This window comes from Peromyscus leucopus, chromosome 19 (assembly GCF_004664715.2).
Source record: "Peromyscus leucopus breed LL Stock chromosome 19, UCI_PerLeu_2.1, whole genome shotgun sequence".
In the NCBI taxonomy this organism is placed as follows: domain Eukaryota; kingdom Metazoa; phylum Chordata; class Mammalia; order Rodentia; family Cricetidae; genus Peromyscus; species Peromyscus leucopus.
The window spans coordinates 12,607,654-12,622,810 of NC_051079.1; the positions used below are offsets into that span (position 1 = coordinate 12,607,654).

General features: G+C 38.0%; 1 protein-coding gene across 9 annotated transcripts in view; it reads right to left on the reverse strand.

Annotated features, from left to right (window-relative positions):
- Positions 1–3,795: 3,795 nt before the first annotated feature.
- The window catches only part of Nol4 (nucleolar protein 4), a 321,213-nt gene continuing 309,851 nt past the window's right edge, over positions 3,796–15,157 (reverse strand). For 6 of the 9 annotated variants that reach the window (XM_028887721.1, XM_028887727.2, XM_037196980.1 and 3 more), the window contains one exon: positions 4,196–4,389. In XM_028887721.1, the coding sequence (XP_028743554.1) occupies positions 4,196–4,389 (194 nt within the window). Of the gene's footprint in view, positions 4,390–15,157 lie in introns of all 9 variants that reach the window. The other 3 variants (XM_037196983.1, XM_028887719.1, XM_037196981.1) reach the window with 1 other exon arrangement.

Genomic DNA, 15,157 nt, shown 5'->3' on the forward strand with positions numbered 1-15,157 from the left:
ATAAGATTCAATATTCAAATTAGGGACAGTGTGGTAGTACACATCTGTCATCTCAGCACTCAGGAGGAAGATAATAAGATGAAGGTGGAACTCTGCTCAAAACACAAACAAACAAGAAAGAAAGAAAAATAAAAAAGAAAAGAAATAACCCCACTTACTTTGGAACTTCATTCCATCATATGCTTGTGTTTGATTGCCACCAGTGGTCAATTTTTCTTTTAAATTTTTCTTTTTTAGTTTTATGTGCATAGGTGTTTTGCCTCACTGTATGTTGATATTAGGTACATGCCTGGTGCCCACAGAGGTTAAAAGAAGCCACTAAGTTCCCTGGAAATGGAGTAGCAGATGGTTATTAGCTGCAATGTGATTGCTGGGAATAGAACCCATGTCCTCTGGAAGAACAAGAAAGCAGGGCTCTTAATGTTTGAGTCATCTCTCCTGCCATCAGTGGCAGGTTTTACTGTACCTTTTTATATTTATGGAGGTTATCACTTAAAGGAAATTCAACAATCATAGAAGTGTTTCATCAAATCGTTTAACAAGTAACTATGACTCATCTATAAGAATAAAACTGCTAATGTTTAATATGGACACCTCGTTCTAAGGTGTAGTGTAAAATGGAATTATTTAGTACTTGGCAGCAGCAGGGGACAGCACAAGCATCCATTCAGGAGTGGCTGGGTCAAATGCTGGCTTCAGTTCTAGTGTTGTGCTCTCGGCAAGATTCTGCCATTTTTAGACTGCTGTATAAAATGGGGATAGACTGTGCCAATCCCCCAAGTGTTGTGTGATATTTTGATTATGTTCTGACAAATAAAGCTTGCTTAGAGTCAGAGGGCAGAGCTAGCCATTAGCCACCAAAAGTAACCACAGAGATTTTGGAGGTCTGAGGAGAGATAGGACAGGAAGTAGAAAGGCAGGGCAGAGAGGGATTTGGTCTTTTGGAGGAAGGAAGGGAGCAGGTAAGAGAAGACTGGGGGCTTCTATGCTTCTCTGCTCCTTCAGGTTCTTACCCCAATATCTGACTTTTGAATTTTTATTGATAAAGAATAATTAGATTAATGCTTCATCCAAGGTCACTGAGGGACCTTGAGATGAAATGGTTTTCTTTGTGTTGGAACTCAGTGCATGCTGGCCATCACTTGGTCTGATTCTTGCTCTACCCATGTCGTTACCCAAAGCTACAGAATTCAAGAAGTTTCAGTGACCACTCATGCTTGTATGCTTTCTATAGCTATTTCAAGATGTGCTTTCTCATTAAAAGTGTTCAAGCAATACAGTGTGTGTGAGTGAGTGTGTGTGTGTGTGTGTGTGTGTGTGTGTGTGTGTGTACAGTACATATGTGGAGGTCAAAAGACCTCTACAGGTTCTCTGTGTGTTCTGGGGATCAATCTTAGTTCATCAGGTGTGGTGGAAGGTACCCTTATCTGTTCAATCATTTCACCTGCCCAAATAGAGATAACATTGCCTCTCAGGCAAAAAGGAAAGGAGAATATTATTTCATTTCTACTCCTTTAAGGAAATGAGTAGAACATGGTGTCCTATTCATGCAGATACATGCAAAAGATACTGAGGATTTGAGTCCTATGTGAGCAGCCATGGGAGTGATAATGCCATGTATGTCAGACAAAAACAAGTGTGGTTTACTGAGTTTAGCATTGCATTGGCCGCTGCACTCCATGGTCATTATGAAGAATGTTTCATGTTTATACCAAATTCAATCCTGAGTGCTGGATTCTGATTATGATGTCACAGGTCAACAATGGATGTCTTCCTCATTAACTGTCATCCACTTTATTCTTTAGAGGCAGGGTCTCTCACTAAACCTGGAAATCATGGGTTGGCTAGATTGGCTGGCCAATGCACACAGAAGTAGAATTATTAACATTCGTGGCCATGCCTGGGTTTGTATGTGGGTGTTAGGGATCTGAACCCATGTGTCTTCATGCTTTCCGAGCAAACACCTCACACACTGAGCTACCCCCTTAGCCCTGGAGCATGCAGCCATCAGCTTTAAAGAGTCAGATCATATTGAAAAAAAAAAAAAATGAAGCCTAAAGCTAATAAGCCCATCTTTTTCGCGTAGATTTGAAGAATCCTGCATAGTAGCCTTGCCCTGCTGGTTCCCTTCACTTCTCCAAATGAAGTTTTTAGTAGTCTGAGTGTGTCAGCTTTGGGGTATTTAGGGAAATAAAGTTTGGAATATTCGTTTTTCAAATGTAGGCACAAGACTGCGCTTCATATTTTAAGCAGAAACTGCCCAAAATTAAGTACTAAAATTTATAGGCAGCCAGAACAGCCCAGGGTTAGAGTGCTTGCCCAATGTGTCCAAAGCTCCGGGTTTCACCCTTAGCACCACAAAAAAACAAAATGAAGTTTACAAGAATCATTGCTTTAACACAGAAATCTGTTTATTAAACCAAACAAAAACAGAGAAAATTATACCAGCCCTCATTTTTTAAAATTTTCATTAAATAAGCAAACTCTAAATTCACACCTTTAAAAGGTGTTTGTGCATCTATGTATTTCCAAAATACTCATATTTCAATAAGATTTTCACATTATATTCACCAACAGTATCACAAAATTTCTTTTTTTGTTGTTTTTTGTTTTTTGTTTACGTAACTGTAAGGAACAATAATTCTAGAAACACTAGAAGAAAAAAAGCATAGCAATGTCCACAGTTACAATAAAAAGTGCACATTACCTGGTCACAATCACAGTCAGTACTTGGAAAACTATATGTAACAAGTAGGAAAGGAACACCACTGATGCCTTCAGCTCATTGTCAAAAACCGAATGACATACATTTTACATAAAATAAGGCAAATTCAAGAATGCACAAAGAATCTGTAATTCAACCCAAGCTAAACAACAGAAAGGAAAATAGTACAAGCATGAACTAAAAGTACTTCTTAAATATTTTAAAAATAGGCTTGCTTCAGTGCACAGAAAACACCACTCCGTGTGTGTGTGTGTGTGTGTGTGTGTGTGTGTGTGTGTGTGTGTGTGTGTGTGTCTAACTCTAGAAATGGAAAAAAGAAGGGCGTTGCGGGACAGAGGGGGCAGTTCATTGTAAGGTTCAGCTCTATGTGCTGAGAGTTCTCAATTTTAGCAAAAAAGAAAAATCTAAATGATACAAATCATATCAGGAGATATAACAGCCTTTTCTGGAAACGATTTCCAACAGAAATGGAAAGTACACACGAGAGTGCAAAGTTTACGATTGTCACTTGCAACCTCCTAACATTCAGTCATCTACATCCAGTCGCTGCTCTGGAGGGTCGCTCGTGGGCCAGCAGCACAACCAGGGGCCAGCAGCGTTAGGGCAAGCACGGTGTGCTGCGGCGTTTCAACACATCTTTTTATAACGCTTAGAAACCTCGGTCATGAAAACTGCTGTGGTAAGCTGCCGTGTGGCGTGGGTGTTTTGAGATTGGCAGAAGAAGTACAGAAGTGCAGGCATCTCTTGGGAGTAGTTCCTGATGGGGCGGCTTAAAGAAAGTAGGCAAAGGGTTGGTTGGTTGGTTTGTTTGTTTTCCAGCATTGAGTGTTATTATTATTATTTTGTAGAAAGAATTTGGAAAGAGGAGAAGGCAAAAGGGATGTGGGAAGGATACTTACAGTAGTTTCTCAAAAAACAGTTTTCTTTTAGGACCTATGAAAAAGTTACCAAAGTAAAAATGACCATTTCGAATGAAAAACAAGTATTCTTTTTATAAAAATTACATTTTTCTTTTAAAATACAAGATCCTTTTCATTGTTGTCATATCCTGTAGCAACAAGAAATTTGGCTTTTTTTTTCAGATACTTCAGCTTTCAGTCCAGTGAGTCAGTAGAAAGTTCCACTAATATTTCAGTTGGATCTTGAGCTATATTTTATATACCCCAAGCTTCATTTTTATCCTTGAATTAAGAATATGCAGCCTTTTAAAAATTGCTTGTGATATTTATGTTGACACACTAAAACAGAAAGCAACAGGCTGGGCACATTAAGCATCTCAAGTACTTCAAGGTCAGAGTTCCTTTGAAGTTCCTGAACACACCAGTGTATAGATCAAGGACGACGTGGCATGATGGAAGTATTTCTCTTAGAAGACTGTGCAGCAAGACCAGGAGTATCTCTGCTGGGAAATCAACTGTCATTAGTGGAAACTGCAAATTCAGAACTCAGTGACTATGGACATCGTTTGCCTCAGTTCTGTTGTAAAATGAGATTTTCCAGTTCATCTGCAGAACGCAATAAAAATGCAGCCGATTCTCGGTATCCTGCGACAAGCTGTCTCACAGCGTTGATTTCTGTTGGACTCAGCTGAGGTCTGGAGTTTGAACTGCTGGAGGATCCTGAGCCAGTTGCCAGCTGCCTCTTCATGCTGAGATCCGTGGGTCCTAGACAAAAAGAATCACAAAATAAGACAGGAATAGTATTTATTCTAACATCTCACATATGAGCACCCATCAAATTATGACTGAATTTATTCATGAATGCTGTCATGAGAAAGTCATGGTCTCTATAATCAAATGCATCTGCTCTCTGGAAGACTAAAGAGTAGTATGATGTGATGTGGGTGTCTGAGGATTTTTTTTCAGGTATCTTGGGCAGCATCCAACCATCACTTCTTGTTATAGAGAAGACTCAAGCCCTTTGAACATGAGTTCTTGGCAAAATTCAATTTTCAGTCTGTCTCCCACATGTTACAGATGCTTCAGTGTATCAGCAATTGCAATGATGAATTGCAAATACTTTTATTTGCTGTATTTATTAACAAAGATGATAACTCCCATAAATTCAGAATTTTAATGATTTCCAGGATAATTTTTAAAATTATATTTTAATATTTTTACACATTAAAATTTACTCTGAGAATTTCATGTTTAGAAGATATATTTGATCATGTCAACCCATCCACTTCTGCGCTTCCAACTCCATCCACACCTCCTTCAAGTCTCCCTCCCAAATTTATTTCCTTTTTTTTAAAAAGTCCACTGAGTCCAGTTAATGCTGCTGGTATGAGCATGGGTATAAGACCTCCACTGAAGCATGGACTACCCACACAGTCCATGTATCTCAAGTTACCAAGATCTTCTCAGCCAAGAGTAGGGCTGTATGAGCCCTTTCCCTATCCATACTGACATTTTTACTGGCTTGCAATTGGTCAGGTCTTGTGAAAATAATTTGTCCATTTGGCACAATCAAGAATTATCTGGGAAGAGAGTCTCAAAGAGAGATTGCCTAGATCAGGTTGGCCTATGGGCAGAAATATATGTGGAGCTTGATTGCTTTAATTGAATTTTCACTTAACTTGATTTAGACCTACTCAGAATGTGAGTGGCAGCACTCTGTGGGCTGAGCTCTGGAAGGCGTAAGAGTGGAGAAAGAAGTGAGTGTAGGAACTCATATAGTGACTACTTCATCTCTCTGCCTCTTGACTGTGGATGTGACTAGATGCTTCAAATTCCTGCTACCTTGAGCTCCCAGCCATGATGACTGGTAATTCAATACTGTGATTTCAAATAAACCCCTTCTCCTCTAAATGACTCTGCTAGCATTTTACCACAGCAATGTGTGAGGAAACCATACAACCTCTTAAGCAGTGTAGACATGAGGGCTGAGGGACTTCTGTTTGGTGTGTAGAGGAGACAAAGTTCAAGCTGCCTATTAAGGACTTCATTTAACACTTTCTTTCTTTTTAAAGGAGTTGTTTTAGATCTTTCTTTCTTACATGAAGATAATGTTGTCTACTAGGTGGATTAGTTTTATAACAGGTTAGACTGAAATTTTCTTTGAACTAGAGCAAGGAAGTACTTCTTGCAACAGCCCTATAGAGGAACTAGATGTTCTACGTTATTAAGTTGCATCTGTATTTGCATAAAATACAGTCAGATGTCCCTAGTATTCCATTATACATTTAAACCAACTCTGGTGGTTCTGATTTTGGACAACATTTAGTAATTTATACTTAAAAAATTGTATACAAATTTATTTAAAATCTTGAGTTCAGACATTAACATTGAGAAGACACTTCACATCAAAATCTCATAGTTATATATTTGCTTTTATAATTCAGCAAGCATTTATTAAAATTCATACAACTTGGAGAGAATATCTAAATTTAATAGTAATTGAATAAAATATCACTAAGCCTATCACAACAGTCAAGATCCCAAACTGCAATGATTCTGCAACATGAAAGTGTTTTTAACAGACTAAATATGTGTAAGTATTCAGAAAATGGCATTTCTTTTTGTGAGCTAAAGCAAGGAATATCATTTTCCTGCAAGTTCTTTTTGAGTCATGCGGGATACAGGTCAAGACCCAGCCCCTCTTCCATCGATCCCTGAAGGAGGTAGAGGTCTCCTGAGAGGGAAACATCTTGGCTTGAAATTTAATTAGAGCAGACATAAGAGCTGCACAAAGAACTCTGACCTCTAAGAGATACACACTTCTGCTTCTGTCATGGCCTTTCCAAGCTTTGATTTTTCAGGCAGGGTTTATCTTCCATTTAGTCTGCTATTTACAAAATCATGTTATCGACATGACAAGCCTGGCTTGTCACATTTGTGGAAAGGAGTCACTGAACCTGCGCTCAAACAAACAGTCAACAGTCTCTGCTCTGTCTGCGAAGTTCTGTGTTCTATTTTCCTTTTATTGATAGACTTGTTTTTCATATAATATATCTTGATTATGGTTTCCCCTCCTTCTATTCCCCTCCAAGTACCTCTTCACCTCCCCTCCCATTCTAATCATCATAGTGGCAGGTGTTATGGGCTGCAGGTGGACACTCTTCTAATCTGATTTTACTTGAAGGTCAATATGCATACCAACAAAGTGAAAAAATGAAAGAAATAGGAAGAATCCTCCTCCCAGTGTTGTATATGCCTCAAGTCTGTGCCCAATTACATCCTTTAAAATATAGAATGCTTTGGCTGGTTTTGCTTGTAGCTGGATTGCTGAATCCTGAACTGGAATTGAGAGAAGGTTGAACACAAGGTCTAGTTGTTTTGGGGATGAAGGAACCTCACTCAATTAGTACAGTTTAAGACTTCCTCAGAGTGTACCTCTGGCTTGAAGTTCTTTTTTATAGATTTTTGATTGCTAGAGTTTGTTTTGTTTATGAGATGGAGTCTCATGTAGCCCAGGTAGCTTTGAACTTACTATATAGCAAAGGATGACCTTTAGCTTCTGATCCTCCTGCCTCCACCTCCCAAGTGCTGTGATTACAAGCATGAACCACCAGGTCCCATTTGCCTTAAAATTCTAAACATCCCAACTTAGTGAAGATTTACACAGTTTTCCTCAATACTTATTAATCTATATAAATTTGATAAAACTTCATAATCTTTATACCTTCATTAGCCATCCCACTTTCCAAACCATAAGAAACCCCTTTTGCTAAGTGTTTGTTATTCAGATCTTTAATGTTATGGGGTGAGTAAGAAGAAAAAAGTATGTAATAGACATTTCTTCAATGAGCACTCACATAGCCCTCCTCCAGTTCACTACCACTCTTCTATTTCATCTCAAAGATGCAATGCTAGACTGGACCGATTGAGCTTAAATCAAAACACAACTGTCACATAATGAGAATGCATGTCCACTCTAAGAGCTCAAATTTGATGATGATTGTGGAACTTAAGTCTAGGAAGTTACTTTGAAGACAACACCATTGAAAGCATGGCTATTATGGTTATTAGATGAGCCAGGCCAGCAAATTGGAAGGACAATGACCAAACCAAAAAGATGCCAAAAGCGGAAAAAGTCTCAGTAATAAAGCTAAGGCAAATACAAAACTCCATAAAGTCATGTTTATTTAAGTATTCTGTGTTGGTCAAAGTGATGTGGACTTGTTTTTTATGATAATTCTAAAAAGTTGAATCAGAAGTTAAAGGTATGCCATGTTAATCTGTGCCAAAATTAGAGCCATGATTCATTCTTTAAGGTGTGAGGTATATTTAAGTGGTAAATAAATGGCCATTTATGATTCTTAATATTTAAGTGAATGTATATATTCATAATTATTCATTTTCTTTTCTAAAATTAATCTATCAGTTGACTGTTTGCTCCCAGTTTATGGTACATTTTTGTTTCTTGTTTAAAGCTGCTTCATTTTAGAATAATGTTTTAGTTTTAATTTACTTGAGATAATGTTGCTATTCTAGAACACTTTTAAAAAATTTTTAGCAATGAGAACTATATTTTTGAAGACCATGGTAACTCTTTTTAATTGTTAAAATTTATAGTGAGATGGGTAGAGAGATTGCTCTTGCAGAGGACCTAGATTCAATTCCCAGCATCCACACAGTGGCTCCAACCATTTGTAGCTCCAGTTACAGGGGATCCAATGCCTTCTTCTGGTCTCCAGAGGTATCAGACCTACATGTGGTGCACATACATGCATGTAGACAAAACATTTATACATATAAAATAAATCTAATATATATGTATTAGACAGACATGGCTGAGAAGTGGCTCAGTCAGTAAAATGCCTGCCACATGAGCATTTGGACATGAGTTCAGGTCCCTAACACACACCACAAAAAGCGAAGAGTGTGAACACCTGAAATTCCAGTGTTGAGGAGGTGGTGACAGGTAGAGTCCCTGGGGCTTGCTGGTCAACCAGCCTTGCCTAGTTAGTGAGGTCCAGGCCAGTGAGACTCTGTCTTAATGGAAAAGTGGACACATTTGAGGAGCAGCACCTGTGCTGGCTGGTTTTATGTCAACATGACTTAAGCTAGGGTCCTCAGGGAGGAGGGGGGGCCTCAATTGGGAAAATTTCTTGATAAGACCCAATTTTAATGCATTTTTTTATTGGTGATCAATGGAGGAGGGCCCAGCACATTGTAGGTAGTACCATCCTTGGGATAGTGGTCCTTTGTTTTGTAAGAACACAGGCTGAGCAAGTGATGAGCAAACCAGTAAGCAACACTCCTCCATGGCCTCTGCCTTTGCTCTTGGCTCCAGGTTCCTGCCCCACTTGAGTTCTTGTCCTGACTTCCTTTAATGATGAACTGTGATGTGGAAGCTAAAGCTGAATAAACCCTTTCCTCCCAAACTTGCTTTGGTCATGGTGTTTCATCACAGCAATAGAAATCCTTTACTAAGGCAACACCTGAGGTTGTCTCCTGGCATCCACATGCACAAATCCCACTTTCACACACCCATATATGCATACCTCCACCAATACTACACAGATTCTATTTCTGGTGTAATTTCATAGAATTAAGATGGTTTAATTGGTGAGAATTAAGTTTAAGGATGACAGTGTTTCAATTACATTTGGAAGAGTAGGATGTTTCCCACCATGCTCTTACTATTATCTTAATGAATGGGTGTATGTCATCTGTTTCAATACACTTCAAAAATCTGTCCAAATAGCTCTCTGTGTTTCTCATATCTTAACTGATCCCACTTTAGACTGTGCTGAGTTAATTTTTTTGTCAGCTTTGAAAGTGATCTTGGCAATAGTTAATCCATGCCTAATAGACACCAGTTTTTCAGTCTCTTCACTCTCACCAATTCCTTGAATACACACGGAATAAACGAGTAACATAGCAGAAACATCCTAAGTTCTTAAGAGGCAAAGAAAGCTATTTGCAGTCAGTTACTTAGATGTTTTAAGTGATCACTGATATTGTCAGGATCATATTTTCCACATACTTTCAGAACCATTCATTCTATAATCTCAATAGTTTTCAATGGTTTTTTGTTCTGGGCATGACTTTGGCTATTGCAGTAAAAAACAATAACCTAATGTAAATGAAGTGCCTTTGTTGGCTAGCAAGCTGTTTGGATACTAACTTTGTCTATAAGCTAAGTTTCATTTCTCTTTTGAGGGCAGCAGATATTCAATACAAGTATTCACTGATGATAATTTAGTACCTTTCTGTCAAAAGGTAAAATAAATTCACAACAAAAAAAATCGATATTTTAGCTACATTGAATAACATATATAAAGTATCTGCTGCAGTGCTGGCTCTCCCCAGACACCTCATAAATGACCCTCCCTTCACCTTCAGATAAAGAAGTGAATATTTATCAATGGTAAACAATAGCTGAACCACCAAACTAAATACATCACCAGATTCAACAGCCAATGAGTTACATTTATATTCACAAATCTAGGGGCACCAGAATTTGCCTTTGGGATATCTTTCCTGATAGGATCACTATGACATCATAAAAAATCCAGGTACTTTCTGTGTTTCCCAGCCACAGCTTTGTATTTGTTCCCCTAAAACTGAGCTTATCAAGTTCCATTGTTTTGGATAAAATTATTTGCAAACCCACTGGGGTCTGATCCCTTGAATAGGAAAGTATTTGTGATTCTGATTGTGCTCGATGTCTGCAGATTAATTAGGGAGATTTATTTTTCTTAAGAGTTAATGTTTGTAAAATCGGCTCTTTCACTGAATGGCATGAATACACTCTCTCGTGTCCTCTCATTGTTTTATTATCTTCCTATGCTCTTTTCTCTTGATTTGTCTTCAAAGAATTTTCAATCCTTTCAAATGTTCAGCTTTTGGGTTGGTTGGTCATTCTATTTCTTGTTTCCTATTTAAAGTAATATTCAGACTTATTTTCTTTTATTTCAGCATTTTCTTTGTTTCTGACTTGGGTTAAATGATTATATAAGAGAAATGATAAAGAGATAGGAATGCTAATTACTTTGATACTGCATACACTATATTTTACAAATAGGTACAATTACAGTACATTAAAAAAAAAAAAAAAAAAAACAAAAAAAAACTGATGTACCAGTAAGATGGCTCAGTGATTGACTTAGGATTACTACTGATGTGATAAAACATCATAAGCAAAGCAACTTCGGGAGGGGGTTATTTGGCTTATATTTCGTATTACAGTTCATCATCAAAGGAAGTCACAGCAGGAACCTGGAGGCAGGAGCCAATGCATAAGCCAGGAAGAAGGGCTGCTTACTAGTTTACTCACCATGGCTCACTTAGCCTGCTTTCTTATAGAAACCAAGACTACCAGCCCAAGGGTGGCCCAACCCACAATGGACTGGGCCCTGCTCCATTAGTCACTAAAAAAAAAAATGTGTGTGTGTGTGTGTGTGTGTGCGCGCGCGCGCGCACACGCGCGCACACTGAGGATGTCTTTCTGTATGCTGTAAATGTGTTGCTCTGATTGACTGATAAATAAAACACTTATTGGCCAGTAGCCAGGCTTCCTAGTATAGGCAGGATAAGCAAAGAGAATTCTGGGAGCTGGAGACAATACCAGCCACTGCTGCCATGAGAAGCAAGATGTAAAGTACTGGTAAGCCACAAGCCATGTGGCAATGTATAGATTTATAGAAATGAGTTAATTTAAGATATAAGAACTAGATAGCATGAAGCCTGCTATGGCCATACAGTTTATAAGTAATATAAGTCTCTCTGTGTATATTTGGGTCTGAGCAGCTGTAGGCTTAGGAGGGACTGGACAAAACTCCAGGTGTGTGTGTGTGTGTGTGTGTGTGTGTGTGTGTGTGTGTGTGTGTGTGTGTGTAAGCCAAGCAACAACCTTGAGTGTCATTCCTCAGAAGCTGTCCATCCTGTTTGAGACAGAGTCTCTTTCTGGCCTCGGGCTTGTTTAGACAAGGCTGGTTGGCCAGTAAACCTCTGGGATTCTCTTCTCTCCACCACCCCAGCTCTTGGATTAACAGTGTGTGCCACCACACTTAGGTTATGTTTAATGTGGGCTCTGAGAATTGAACTCAGATCTGCATGCTTGCATCACAAACACATTACCAGCTGAGCCATTTCTCCAGCTGTATTAGCATTATTAAAGTTTAAGGACTTATTTAAGTTGGTATAATTCATTGTGTTATAGCTCTTCATATATACTAATTATAAACATATGCATATATGCATATATATGTGCACATGCATGTCTGTGTGTGCATATATAGAAAATAAAGAATTGAAAGTTACATGCAATTTGGAGGCTGGGATATCTCAAGATCTGCAGCCAGCTGTCTAAATCATCAGCAAAGTAGGTAATGAAGCTGTGTTCAGAGCAGAGATGGCAATGTACTCTAGCTGCAGACATGCAGACGTAGGCCCTGGGAGAACTAAGGCTTCAGTCTGAGAAAGCTCCTGCACTGTAGTTCAGTCAGTCTCAAACAGGGGAACATCCTTCTTTTTAACAATTTGGCTTTTTTTGAGTGAGGTCATTCAAGGTTGGATGATTCTGACCTGATTAATAGTGAAATGTCTGGACTATAGCCATGTCAAATTGATAAAAAACATATTAACAATTACATTTAAAAGTTTATTATGGAGTTCTCTAAAGGGCTGGTAATCTCAGCTACCTTTAAAGTTTTGAGGTAATTATCTAATTTGTTATAAACATAAAATGTGAAAAGGAGTATTCTTTCTGTATGCTTAATGGCTATATGAATACTTTTAAATTCCTGTATATTAAATACACACATTTATCCCATAGTGATTAGATTTGATAGTTAGTTCTATAGTGACTTAAAATCTTAGGCAAACTATAGCCATCATAGAATCACTGAATAATAATGAGGTAAGAAACATGTTAATTGTTGAGGATATACTTCCTCTAGAATTGAAATTATTAGTAATTGACAATCAAATTGATAATTAATAACTACATTAAAATTTTAGAGTATTACTAAAAGTTCAACATTGATTCTCAGTTTGGTCATTACTATATTGGAAAATATTTTTAGAAAAGTCCTTCAAGGCATGGTAGAGTTTTGTATTTGAATCAGTACTGATTTTGAGGTTTAATTTTTAATTGTACATATATCCATGTGTCTGTGTGTGGATATGTCCACATAAGTGCAGGTTCTTGTGGAGGTCAGAAGAGGTATGATTCCTTGACACTGGAGTTACAGGTAAATGTGAACCACTTGATGGGGGTACTGAAGACTGAGTATCATTTCTCTGTGAGTATCAATACTCTTAGGAAATGAGACATCTATCCAGCCCTCACCAACTGTTTTAAAAAACAAAATTACATACTTTTTTAAAACCATTTTTCCCATATTCACATTACTATCAATAATGTGCAGTTACATATGACACATCATTTTTATTCAAGTGATTTAAATCACTGTCAAAATGTGCCATAAGGAGGTGACAGTCATGCAGGTCATTTTATACAACATAACATATTCATAGAATTCCATAAGTTTTATATTCACATTATATATGTATAGGACAAAGTAACATGAAATTCTTCAGTGTGACCCATCTATTTCTATAACCTTGATAAATTATTCTATATTTTACTTTCTGACGAGGAAGACTTAGAAAGTTTTAGCAAATCATATTTTAAGAGCTGCTATGGAGGATGTGTATCCACGGTCACCGTAACTCTGGTTGCCTTGGAAGTGGAGGTAAAATAGGGTGCTACTTCTGGAACATTTTTTGTTGTTGTGTTCAAATTCAAATGATTTCAAGATTAGAAGAGGAAAACAGACATTACCTTTTGAAAGGAAAACGCGCAGGCCTCTAGTACACAGACTATCATTTAGTGAGTCATCTAACAGAAATGAAGGTCAGCAAGCCTGGCTTTCCTATGCACTCAAAAAGAACATTCATATTCTATCTACAATTACCAAACACTGTGAAAGACACAGGACTCATGCAGAATAGGGTATTGGTGCTGAAGAAACTTCTCATTTTGTGTGTTTGTGGTAGAAGCTTGGTATGGGCTGTTTTCCTTGCACAGTGCCCTTTGAACATTGACACATCCTCTGGGGATCGGTTTGTACAAACCAGTCCAATTTGTACAAAGGAGGTCAGGACAATACTGGGTGTGAGCACTTGCTGTCTGTCTTGTTTGAGACAGCCTGTCTTGTTCATGCTGTGTATGCCAGGATAGTTGTCCTGTCAATTTCTTGGGGTTGTCCTCTCTCCATCTTGCTGGAGAAGTACTGGGATTTCAGGTACACTGCACACTTAGTTGCCTCCCAGTCCTGAGCAGCTTTTTATCCTATTTGTCAATATGGCGTAGAAGTAAAGTATAAAGATTTAAGACACATAAAAACTTAAGTAGAGGTTTTTGGAGCTAGATTGTGTGCGCTTGCCTTATCTCTCTGATTGCTTATCAAATATTCACTTTACCTTCAGCAAACATCAAGAGATCTGAAAGTGAAGCAGAATTGTAGGTTTCTACATCCCTTTCAATGCTCTGACCCACGATGATCTACCCACATGATTATTCTATTCCTTATAAAATATTAACTGGCTTTCTAAGCCATTTAATAACAAAGGTGAAAAGCTGGGAAAGGGGCATTAACCTTAATGGAAATCTATAAAATCTGTCTTCAGTAATATGCAGGGAGAGGCTTTGTATAGGTCTATAAAATGACTAGTATAAAAGAATAAAATATGTCTACTTTGAACATAAATATAAGATAAGCTTCATCCTTTTGAACAAACTGTGTTCATGAATATGATTTTTGGAACAAGGTTTTTATCATATATAACCATCCTTGTAATCATTTTATATAGCATAATCTAGTCATAGGATTCCACAAGTTTTATATTCACATTATATATATATATATATATGTGTGTGTGTGAATATATATATATATATGACAAATAAAGAAAGGACAATACAGAGTAATATACCACTAGATATTTTTAAAAGATTTCATTTATTTTATGTGTATGTATATTTCATCTGCATGTATGCATGTGCATGCCTGGTTTTTATGGAGGTCGGAAGATGGCGTTGGATCCCCTGGAACTGGAATTACAACTGGTTGTGAGCCATCGTGTGCATGCTAGTAATGGAACCTGGATGCTCTACAAAAGCAACAAGTGTTCTTTGCTGTTGTGCCGTCTCCCCAGCTTACCGCACATTTAATTTTGGGATCAGTTCTGAGATGGAGTGAGTGGCCCACACAAGCATGGACGCAGACTTCCTGGAGTACAGGTGTGTGTTTCCATGAGTTCTCGCTGGTGCACAGATGGAAGGAGAGATTGCAGGGTAGACATCTACATGTCAGCCAAAAACCAAGGTCATTTCAAATCACCATGTGACTTGAAATAACCAAAAAGAATACCAGCATTGTAACTGGAAGTGCAAAGGTGAGGCAGAGTGCTCAGCCATCTTGGGGTGATTCAAGCAGACAAAGATCTCTAGTAGGGGGAAGTTAGTGGCCTGCTG